Raw genomic sequence first — 10,588 nt, 5'->3', positions numbered from 1 at the left:
ATCCATAGCAACTTACGGATCTCTTCCTTTCTTTTATAGTTTCCACATTGTTTGTTTTCGGCGATAGAAATATAGATCATTTGCAAAAAGTACGTAAACTCTTCATATTCATACACGGAGAAGGGGGTTGGGACGGGCGAGGCTTTACTCTCTTAGGTGTACATACACCTGAGCATGCACCATTTTTCTCCTTTCACGTGNNTACCAAAGTCATTAACTCCGTCACCATTTTTCTCCTTTCACGTGCTTTCTTTTTTTGTTTACATCACGTCGTCATCATTCCCGTTTTCTTTCTTCCCTTAGAGAAGAGATACATCTGTCGCTCGTGACTGAATTCCGTCTTCCTTTCTTGCTTTTCTTTCTTTCTTTCTCTTTCTTTCTTTCCTCCAGATCTTCTCCTTCTCACCCTCACCGCGGCACTGCGACAGGCCGAGGAGGAGATTCTTCTTCTTCTATATCACGGGCATCAAGTCCAGGTCTGCTTCTCCTTCAGCACACTACCCAATCTTCTTCTTCTACGTTACCTCATTCAACTTCTGCTTCGCCTCTTGCTTCTTCGCCTTCCCCCCCAACTTCTCCTCCTCTCTCTTCTCGTCATTCTCTCCACCCTGATTCTCGAGCGTCAACTCCTCTTCATGATACCCATTCTACACAACGGCCTTCTTCTTCTTTGTCGATATCTGCGCGTCATATCCTCGATAAAACTCCTCTACATCTCACATCATCTTCGTTCTCTCAAGATGTACTCCTTTCTTCTTCTTCGTCTCCGCCTGCCACTTCTCCTTCCTCTCCTCTTCTTTCTTCTTCTTCTTCTCCTCCTTCTTCTTTCTCCGCTTCACAACCCATTCCTCTATCTCACTGCGAAAGATCTGCGAGCTTCTTTTTCGATGAAAATTTCTCTTCTCCGCTGCCGGCTTCGTCGAAGGTCACTTCCCGGATAGCAGGAGGGCTGCAGAGTAGCCCTAACACTACTACTAGTAGTAATAGTGGCGCGACAGGAGGAGGAGGAGGAGGAAAAGAAGGGTGGCTCTTGAAGAAGTGGGGACGAGGCCGAGAGCGGAGGATGATGGAAATCATCGGAGAGGTAAAGCAAGAAAGAAAAAAAGAGAAAGAAGGATGATGTGAAGGATTGAGTGGGGCTCTTTCTTTCCTACTCTTTCTTTCTCACTCTTTCTTTCTTTCTTTGTCTTCTTGTGTCATGCTAAAGAGAGATGGATGAATAGACTGATACATCGTGTTCTGCGTGATAGAGATTTCTTCTCTTTTCTTCTCTTTTCTCGGTGGCTTCTCATTTTTAAAGCCTGGTACAGATAGACAGGTCAATGATAGATAGGCTAAAGAGGGATAAAAACCTCATGTCTGGAGATACATAGAACGAAATTCAAAAAGGAGAACTTCTTGGAGACAAACAGAATCTCTTAATGAATTCACGTCTCTCCGTGTACACCTTTACAAAGATGTCTATGTCCAAAGAAGGAAAAAGAAGAGTTCGATCTATGTATTTTCCAATTGCATGTAGACGCATGCAGGCACGGACGACGCCCTAGTGAGATAAGCTTTCACGTAGGTCGTAAGCTGTACACTCCCCTCTCTTCTCTATCTCTACAGGCTATCTCTCTTTCCCAAGATCTCTCTCCTATACATTCCTATATACCTACATATTCATACTTTCATACATACATACACACAGTGTGAACACTCTCACGACGTATATATACATATCTACGATATCCGTATCTATATATCTATAGATATTCATATAGATACATACATACGCATGTCTCTTATGTATGGCTTATACCCCATACACTCAGGCTTCCCTCATCTATCTTTCCCCTCTCTCGGAAGGCTGAGTGTAAGGGGCCTAAGCCTTTTCTCTTTCTTTCTTTCTTTCTGTCTCGCTTTCTTTCTCTCACTCTTTCTTTCGCGTAGTCTTCTTCCCTCTTCCTCCTACTCTCTGTCGCCCCTTCCTTCTTATCTTCCGTTTCTCTCTTTCCTCTGTCTATCTATCTTTCTATCTATCTATCTTTCTTTCTTTTCTTTGTATAGGTAATTGTTCCATGGAATGGCACCATAGCTCAAGTCCGTAAACAGATCGATTCTCTTCTTCTCGATCAAGCGAAGCTCCGTGCAAACCACAGCAGACCTCACTTGTTATGCTCTTCTTCTTCTCCTTCTCCTTCTTCTTCTTCTCTTTCGTGCATGAATTGTGAGACGGCGGCACCACCTCCTGAAGAAGCAAGACGAGGAGAAGAACAAGAGAAAGAAGAAGAGATGAAGAAGAGCGAGAAAGAAGACCCCCAGTGTCATTCTTCTACCTCTGAGAAGGAAAGTCTTTACGCCACCCCTGAAGACGGAGAATCTCCGTCTTCGTCAACTCTCGGAAGTTCTCGTACACAATCTCCTTTCTCACGTGAAATAGATCATTCTCTCTCTTCTTCTTCCTCCTCATTTTCAACTAGAAAAGAAGGCGAAGAGAGAGGCGGTCTCCTCCTTCATACTACATCTTCAAGATCCATAGGAGGAGGAGGAGAAGAAGAAGAAGAAAAAGGGACAGAAAGTCATGTGCCGGCGTCGGCCCTCTTGCATGTAAGAGAGAAGGAAGAAGGAGAAGATGAAGAAGAAGAAGAAAAGCAGAAGAAGAGGCGAAGGTTGTTGTCGTCAGAAGACAGTAGAAATACGATACATTTATCAAGGAAAACCTCTATAGCGGAAGAAGAAGAATTAGAGCCTTGTCTACTTGACTATGATCTTTATGCCTATCCATCTCCTGAGAAGTTTTTTAAGAATGAAGATTTAGCATGGGTCTTCGAACTGTCTCCTTTTAATCCTTCGGCCAATCTCCCTGTGAGCTTGAATTACTTTTCCTCTCTCTCTTCTTCAACTTTCTCAGTGGTTTCTGAGAGAGAATTCGCTTCTTCTTCTTCTTCCTCCCTGCATGCATGTAAAGAAGAGAGAGAGAACAGCGATGTAAAAGGAGAAAGAAGAGGAGAAGAAGAAGAACGTAGCCATGAAGGAGATCATGATAAAGGAAGTGATAGGAGGCTGGCGGCATCGCTCACCTCATCGCAAAAGAAAGATCTCCCAGGGAGTCTTCTAATGGAAGAAAAAGAAGAAGAAAGAGCAAGAAATGATGATAGAGACGCACGAGAAGAGAAAGAAGATGAAGAAGAGGAAGAGGAAAGAAAAAGAAGAAGAGATACAGGTGGAGAAGAGGGCAGTCATAAAGAAGGAACGAATCGAGCTAACGATCGAAGTCTTAGGATGACGCTGATGAAAATGCCTCTGGGAGGGATGACTGGGGATACGATACGAACTGTCAGTGTGATTTACTTAAAGTTCAAAAAGGAAGTTGAAGAGGAAAAGACACAGACAGAGAAGAAAGATCGTGAACGAGAAGAAGGAGTAGAAGTAGAAGAGAAAGAGGAAAGGGAGAAAGAGGAAGAAGAAGGAGGGAAAGGAGACCAGAAGGGGATAGAGAAGGAGACGGAAAGGGAGAAAGAGGAGGAAAGGAGAGAAGACGACGGTAATGAACAAGAGAGAAAGACAGATGGAAAAGAAGGAGAGAAAGAAGAAGAAGAAGTGAGATCTGGAGAAAAGGAGATGAAGATGAAGGAAGTCTGTCTTAAGAAGGGAGAAGAAGAAGAAGAAGAGAACGCGAAGAAGAAGAAGAGAGAGAATGACTTATGTTTATCACCCCCTCTATCAAAGATCGGAGAGAGTTGGAGAGAAGGGCAAGAAAGAAGATCTAGCAAAGATGAAGATTTGAGACAGATACCGAGACATCTGAAAGACGAGAAATATGCCTTGTGTCTTAAGGATGAAAGGGACGTGAAAGAAGAAGTGGAGAGAGAAGAACAAGACAGTCTATACGAGGAAAGAGAAGAAGAGAAGAAAGAAAAAGATTTCTATGAAAAGGCAAGAAGAGAAGAGAGTCTCGAGAGTTGCCCTATCAAGCCAAGTGTCCGTCACAGAGATTTGAAAGGAAGTACTAGCGACCTCCCAGAGGAAGAGAAGAGCTCCTGTCAAGTTAAAGCGTTGCAGGAGAAGGAAGAGAAGAAGAGGAATGAAGAAGAACGCGAAGAAGTGTGCATGCGAGAAGGAGAAGAAGAAGAGGAAGAGAGAGAAGAGAATGAGTTCAAGTCTGTAGGAGGAGAGACAAAAGACGAAGAAGAAGAAGAAGTTGAAGCAGACGGGGGGGATGAAGAAGAGACAGTAGATGTAAGGAAAGAAGAAGGAGAAGAAAACGACGGAGAAGAAGAGAAAGAAGTGAAGGAAAGAAAACAAGTGTTAGACCATGGAGACGATAAACAGGAAGAAGAAGAAGAGGAAGAAGTGCTGCAGACGCATAGGGGAGACCGAGAAGGGAGTGACGAAAAAGAAGAAGGCGAGGTGGAGAGGATAAGGCAAAAAGTCGAGAAGAGAGAGAAGGAAGAAGACGAAGAAGATGGCGAGAGAGAAGAACTCAGTGAAGAGGAAGAAGAAGCGGAGACGGAAGAACTCGAACAAGAAGAAGAGAGAGAAGAGGAAGAGAAAGAAGAAGAAGAAGCGAGAGAAGAAGAGAAAGAAGAAGGAGAGAGAGACGAAGAAGGAAAGCAAGCAGTGTCGGAGGGTCTCTTCAAGGAAGAGGAAGATAAGGATCTGTGGGAGAACATGATTTGCGAAGATGAAGAAAGAGAAAGAGGTAGTGAGAAAGATGACGAAGAAGAGAATTGTAATCCTTAAATCGAACAAGAGAAAGACTGTGAAAAAAAAAAGATCAACATCTTCTCTCTTTTCATCCCTTCTTCACTTACAGGCTTTCTTCTGTCGAGAAGAAGAAGAAGAAAGAGGAGAGGAGTTGCCTTCTTGAACTTTTCTCCTTCTTCACACACACAGACACCCGGGGAGATCGAGGGAGCTCAACTGAAGGAAGATACAGAAAACAGAGGAAAGAAGAGAAGAGATAGAAAGAGGGAGAGATCGAGCCAAATCTTTCAAGCAAATAGTGGAAGGTCTAGAGAGAGAGAGAGAGGCGAGAAAAGGAAGATAAAATCTCTTTAGTATGTACGGGGTTCTTCTCTCAAAGAAAAAGTCTTTCTTTCTTTCTTTCTCTGGTCTTCGTCGTTTCATCTTATCTTTCTTTCTTGTTCTTTCCGAAGTGACGATCTGCAAATGCTCGGGAAGGTAGAAATCCTCTTGATCGATTCTCTCTCTCTTACACCTCAAAAAGGGGAAGAGAAGAAGAAGAAAACGCGGGAGATGAAAAGCTTCTTCTGTTCCTCTTTTTTCTCGAGAGAAAAGAAAAGAGAAGCAGGAAGAGGAAGGCAAAATCTCTCTCCTCCTCTCTTTTCCAAGTTTTTTTCTTGTTGTTCTTGTACCAAAAAGAAAGTGTGTTTCCAGTGTATATACACCGGAAATGCATGCATGCATGCATCAACTGTATGTGTGAGTAGCAGGTAAAGCTAGAGGGGTGAAGATCTCCTCAGGAGCGGGGAAGATGAATCTTCTTTTGAAAGACTTTTCTTCTTTCGATTTCTCTAGGAGAAAGAAAAGCAGAAAGAGAGGGAAGAACGAAAAGTTGACGGTACAGGGAGACAGGGAGACATGTGTGTGTCGTTCTTCTTGGCTCTAAGTTTATCTTATGGATTTATCGCATGAAAAAGAACGGACGAGAAGTTCTTTTTCATTGGGAAGCTAAACTCTTTTGTTTCTTTCTCTCTCTCATTCTTTCCTTCTTTGTCACTCTTTCTTTTTTTCTTTCCCCGTGTCTATCTATTCCTGTCTATAGCGGGTGCATATATATATATGTAACTGTGGTCAGAGAGAGTGCTTCTGATCCTTCTCCCTGACACGTCTGTATCTACCTGTGCTTGTAGACAGGAAGGTCTACATATATAGATGTGTATGCTGCTTTTTGTGTGAAGAGAGATGCTTGTATCATCTGCACTTGTTTAATAGAAAAGCGGAGAAGGAGAAGGAGAGACAGAGAGAGCTTAATGCGGTTTTATCTGTGTGTATATATCTAGGTAGCTATGGATGTACACCGCCGTGAATGGATTGAAGAGTAAGTCAAGGAAGTGCGAAAAACGAATACCATGAGTTCTTGTAGTAGTCACTATGAGAGAGAGTATTTTTGAGGTGTATGTACACCCCAAGAACTTGAAGGTAGTAGGCCTAGCAGGCTCATGCGTCATTCCATGTGTGGCCATTCTGAAGTTTCTCCTTTCTTTCTTTCTTTCCACCAAAGAATCTTTTCTTTCTTTACATGCTTCCATTCGGTTGGATCTTACTACCCCTACATGTATACATACGCATCTACATCATATACATATATATACATATACATATGCATATATGGTGTATGAGCGAATCTTCCTACAGTTTCATATGCATGTATATATGTTTGTCTATGCTATCGTATATGGTCTCGCGTCTAAGAAGATCTTTCTTTGCCCTCTTTCTTCACGTTTTCTGTCACGGGTGAATGAAAGAATGCAAACACCTACGAAAGAGAGAAAGAAAGAGAAAAGTCAAAAGCTCTCTCGAGACGACAAGCTACTCTCTCTCAAACTCTAAGAAAAGTTCCATACACACAGCGCCAGAAAGAAAGAGGGCCACTCATACCTACTCCCCTCACACCCTCCATAGATATATAGATATAGATATATATAGATATACAGAAATAGATATATATGGATATATCTACATATATAGATATCTATATATCTATATCTGTTAAATATTTGTTTGTATATGTGTATGGTGTGTGGGGGGTTGTTCGGGATAAGATGAGGGAGGACAGGGAGAAGAAGAAATGTCAAGGCTTTGATCTTTTCTTGGGTTGCGGGACGTGTCTGTTTGAAAGGAGGGAAACGTTCTTCTGTTCCTCTTCTTCTTCTTCCTATTTTCATTGGAGGTCTTATTCCACGTAAGACAGAAGAAGAAGAAGAGAGAAGTGAATAGAATGAAGATAGTTGAAGTTTCTTCTCGGTTCTTTCTTCTTCGCAGAGGGATTTTTTAATCGACGTGAAAGTAGCAAGAGTAGAAGTAGTTGCGAGAGAGAGAGAGAGGATAGCTAGATAGATAGAGGGAGGGAGAAGACGTTGAGAGATCGCATTTAGTGATGGAAGAAAGAGAGAGAACAGAATGAAGAAGAAGAAGATCCAGAAGAGGAGGAGAGAAAGAGCCAAAGAAAAGAGAGATAGACAAGGACGATAAGATTTCTTCTCTTGCTCTTTACATGTCTGTTTCTTTGTATCGATTCTATCTCTCTCCCCTTTGTGTGCTGGACCGGATCTTCATGTTTCGATCGATCTTCTGTCTTCTATCATTCTTTCTTCTCTTCTTTTCATGAATCTTAACTTTTCTTCCTCGAGATGGCTTTTCTTGGGGGAAGAGATTTCCTTTCTTCCTTTCGCTTCTTCAACGTATGCTCGTCACCCTCATGTAAGAGAGAGAAAGAAAGAAAGAAAGAACAAGACAAAAAGAGAGAGATCAAGAGACTGCTCGCGACGTCTCTCTCTTCTCTCTTTTCTTCTTGTTCTCTTCTTCTTCTTCTTTCTAAAAGTTGATATTTGAAGAAGGAGAGCTCTCTCTGCAACAACAAGAGAGGTGAATGAAGAAGAGAAGCAAGAAAGAAAAGAAGAAAGAAAAAGTTTCAGTAGCAACAGGGGGAGAGAAGGACGAAGGGGGGAAGGTTTACGTAAGTCAAGACGATTCTTGAAGATATAGATAAAGGTCATCTTCTTTTTCTTCTTCTTCTTCTTGGTCTTTCATGAGGAGTCTTTGAAGATGAAATCTTCATTCGTTTTTCCTGTTCTTTTCTTCTTTTTCTTATTTGCAAATTGTTGATCCTTTGTCAACTTGATCGATCTCCTTTTTATCTATCTTTCTATCTATCCAGGGATTTCTGTATCTTTCTTATGGCTCCTTTCTCTTCTTCTCTTTCTTCTTTACACTTTTGGAAGTTCCTTTCTATGGACAGAACCCAAATGATCATCCACCTCTCTTTCTCATCGTCACAGTCTAATCCATCTATCTCTCTTTTTCTTTTTTGCATGCACTCTTTGAGTAGAAGGTGTGTTTGAGTGTATGGTGATGCCAGTGAAGAAAAGAGAGAGAAAGTCTTGAGACTGAAGCTTCTCAATCTCTCTCAGAAAGAATACACAGGTAGATACATAGATAGATAGATATACAGATAGATACATCCATTCAAAGAGCTAGCAAGATGAAAGAAAGAAAGAAAGAAAGAAGTGCCTACAAGTTTGCAGAAAAGGCAAGGAGGCAGGTGTATGGAATATGATAAGACATACTTGGCTAAGGTCTATCCAGTAGTAAGCGATCAGTTCTATCCCCTGTCTGTCCTCGGTAACTTAAAAGAAAGAGAAGAGAAGGGGTCTTTGGTTTATCTTCTTTCTTTCTTTCTCCAAAGAGAGAGTATAGCGTAGCAAGAAAGAAAGAGAGATAGAGAGATAAGTTAGATATCCTAAAAGATACATGCCCCACCCTTCAATGGAGTTCGTCGTTGCCAGTAGAGGTTAATATGACGTGGAAAGCACCTGTTGCAAAGCTGGGAGATGAGAGTCATCCCCCTGTCCCCCTTAGTGATAAAGATGTCTCTCTGCCAACTATCAGATATGAAAGAGTTAAGCTTTTCTTTCTTTCTTTTTGTGATGAATGAAGGATCTCTTCTTCTCCTGTCTTCGATATCTTTTCTTTCGATTTCTGAGCCAAGCCTTCTATCCGTAAGGAGAAAGATCAGGAGTCATCGACGTCTACATGGGAAGAGAGATACATAAAGGGAGAGAGCGGGAGACACGCTGCGAATTCTACCCGCTAGCCTGTCCTAGAGAGACCGTTGTTGCACCTCCATTCAGAAAGAGATGAAGGAAGGGCCTGAGACCGCTGTGTCTCTGGCTGGTCGGTAGAGAGAAGGAGGGTGAAGAGGAAAGAGAGAAAAAGAAGGTTGAGGAGTAGGAGCAGTGGTCGTAGTAGGAGAATTGGCTGGCAATATGGGAAGACGAAGGAAATGGAAGTCGATGTTCTCTTGTACTCGAGAGATAGAGATAGTCACGATAGGATCGAGAGACTCGTCCTCTAGGAAAAGGGATAGATACCCTATCCACCTCTCCAGCTACCAATCTATCTATCAAACTATCTAGCTATTCACTATCGATCTATCGATCTTTATCTATCTATCAATCTATCTTTGATCTACCTATCTATCCAAATCTATCTGTGTCGATCTACTGATCGGGTTTATTTAGGAGGATAAGGTTCTTTTGACAGGGTAGCGTCATTTCTCTACTAGAGTGGGAGATAGTGAAAGTGAGGAAACGCAAAAAAAAAAAGTCTTTCTGGTGTACGTACACCACCCCTCCGAGGAGGAGAGAAAGAAGGAAGATAAGAAGTTCTGATGAGACAATCGCATGTCCGGTCTCTTCAATACATCGGAAGTGAGTTCAACATTCCTGCTTGACTTTCCTTCGGAGAAAGAATGAGAGAAGAAGACAGATGGACAATTCCTTATGTTTCTATCTGTGATCTTCTCTCCCACCCAGGCAGTTTTGATGGATCTTCTCCTTTTCCTCCTCGTACATTGTTATCGTTTGCACATTCCGGTGTACATACACCCCATGATGGACGTGATGAACCAAGCCCTTAGTGTGAGTTCAAAAAAAAGCTCGAGAGGTGAGCGAAGGAATCTTGGGCCCGTACTCTATCTATCTATCTCTCTATCTGTCTATCTATCGAATTCTCTATCTCTCTATCTATCTTTACCCCTCATGTACCTATCTATCTATCCATCTATCTGACTACCTAATATATGCCTGTATGATAGAGTGTATTGTTACTCTGTGCGAAGAAAGACATTGAACACATTGATTGAGTTGTGCTTCTCTCTTTCCTTTCTTAACTTCTTCTCTCCTCCTCCCCATCCTTTTTATGACTTGAAGGAATGCTTCCAACATGCGTTTCTAGATCTATTTTCTTCCTGCTTCTGTTCTATTCTGTCTTTCTTCACTTTTACTAAACTCTCAGCTTAGACTTCTTAGATCCTTTTCTGTCGAGGGAAAGAGTAAAACACATGACCACGAGACTTGTGTTTGTATAGAGTCGATCAATCTCTCCTTCCTCTCTTCTCCTTTCTTTCTATCAATCTGCAATCTCAAAGAGAAGACACGGGCGATGCTTGAGAAAGGCAACTGAACACTCTCATACTCTCTCTGTCTCTCTCTAGGTCCTTCTCGGTATCTTTCTCTCTTTCCCTGTCTCTAGTTCTCTCTAGATGTCCTATCTCGGCGGAGAGCTTTAGCTCCCCGATGTATCGGCTGTTGTCTATCAACACTGACGCCTCAATACACCGCGTGTTTCATCGCTTTCTTATGAAGGAGACTTCTATTTCTCCTTCTTCTTTTTCACAAGAAGCTTTCATTCCGCTAAAGGTATTCCATGAATGTGAGAAATTTCCGTTCTCTTTCTTCTTTTTCTCCTCCTTTTCTTGGTCCTCGCGCCTCTTGAACTTTCTCTCTCTGTCTCTTTCTCGTTTCTTTTTTCTCCTAACCTCTCTTACAGAACCTTTAGAGACTGTTGTTACTCAACCTCT

At 42.0% G+C, this 10,588-nt stretch overlaps 2 protein-coding genes across 2 annotated transcripts in view; both read left to right on the top strand.

Moving 5' to 3' along the window:
• Positions 1-6,630, top strand: part of CSUI_008205 (uncharacterized protein) — a gene marked incomplete at its 5' end in the record, with an annotated part of 7,266 nt that extends 636 nt beyond the window's left edge. Inside the window, 2 exons of the mRNA XM_068068341.1 lie at positions 391-1,084; positions 2,050-6,630. Of these exons, the coding sequence (XP_067919684.1) occupies positions 391-1,084; positions 2,050-4,725 (3,370 nt within the window). The remainder of the gene's footprint in view (positions 1-390; positions 1,085-2,049) is intronic.
• A 120-nt stretch (positions 6,631-6,750) lies between these two features.
• On the top strand, positions 6,751-8,086 carry CSUI_008204 (uncharacterized protein). Its single transcript, XM_068068340.1, has one exon. The coding sequence runs from the start codon at positions 7,333-7,335 to the stop codon at positions 7,558-7,560; it is 228 nt and encodes a 75-aa protein (XP_067919683.1). The 5' UTR covers positions 6,751-7,332; the 3' UTR covers positions 7,561-8,086.
• Positions 8,087-10,588: the final 2,502 nt, after the last annotated feature.

The sequence above is a fragment of the Cystoisospora suis genome (assembly GCF_002600585.1).
Source record: "Cystoisospora suis strain Wien I chromosome Unknown contig_4524, whole genome shotgun sequence".
Classification (NCBI taxonomy): Eukaryota; Apicomplexa; class Conoidasida; order Eucoccidiorida; family Sarcocystidae; genus Cystoisospora; species Cystoisospora suis.
This window is presented reverse-complemented; position numbering and strand designations above follow the sequence as displayed.

What these genes read in the sequence shown, in the direction of transcription:
- CSUI_008204 (XM_068068340.1), top strand. Translation starts at nt 7,333, where the DNA reads ATGAATCTTAACTTTTCTTCCTCGAGATGGCTTTTCTTGGGGGAAGAG.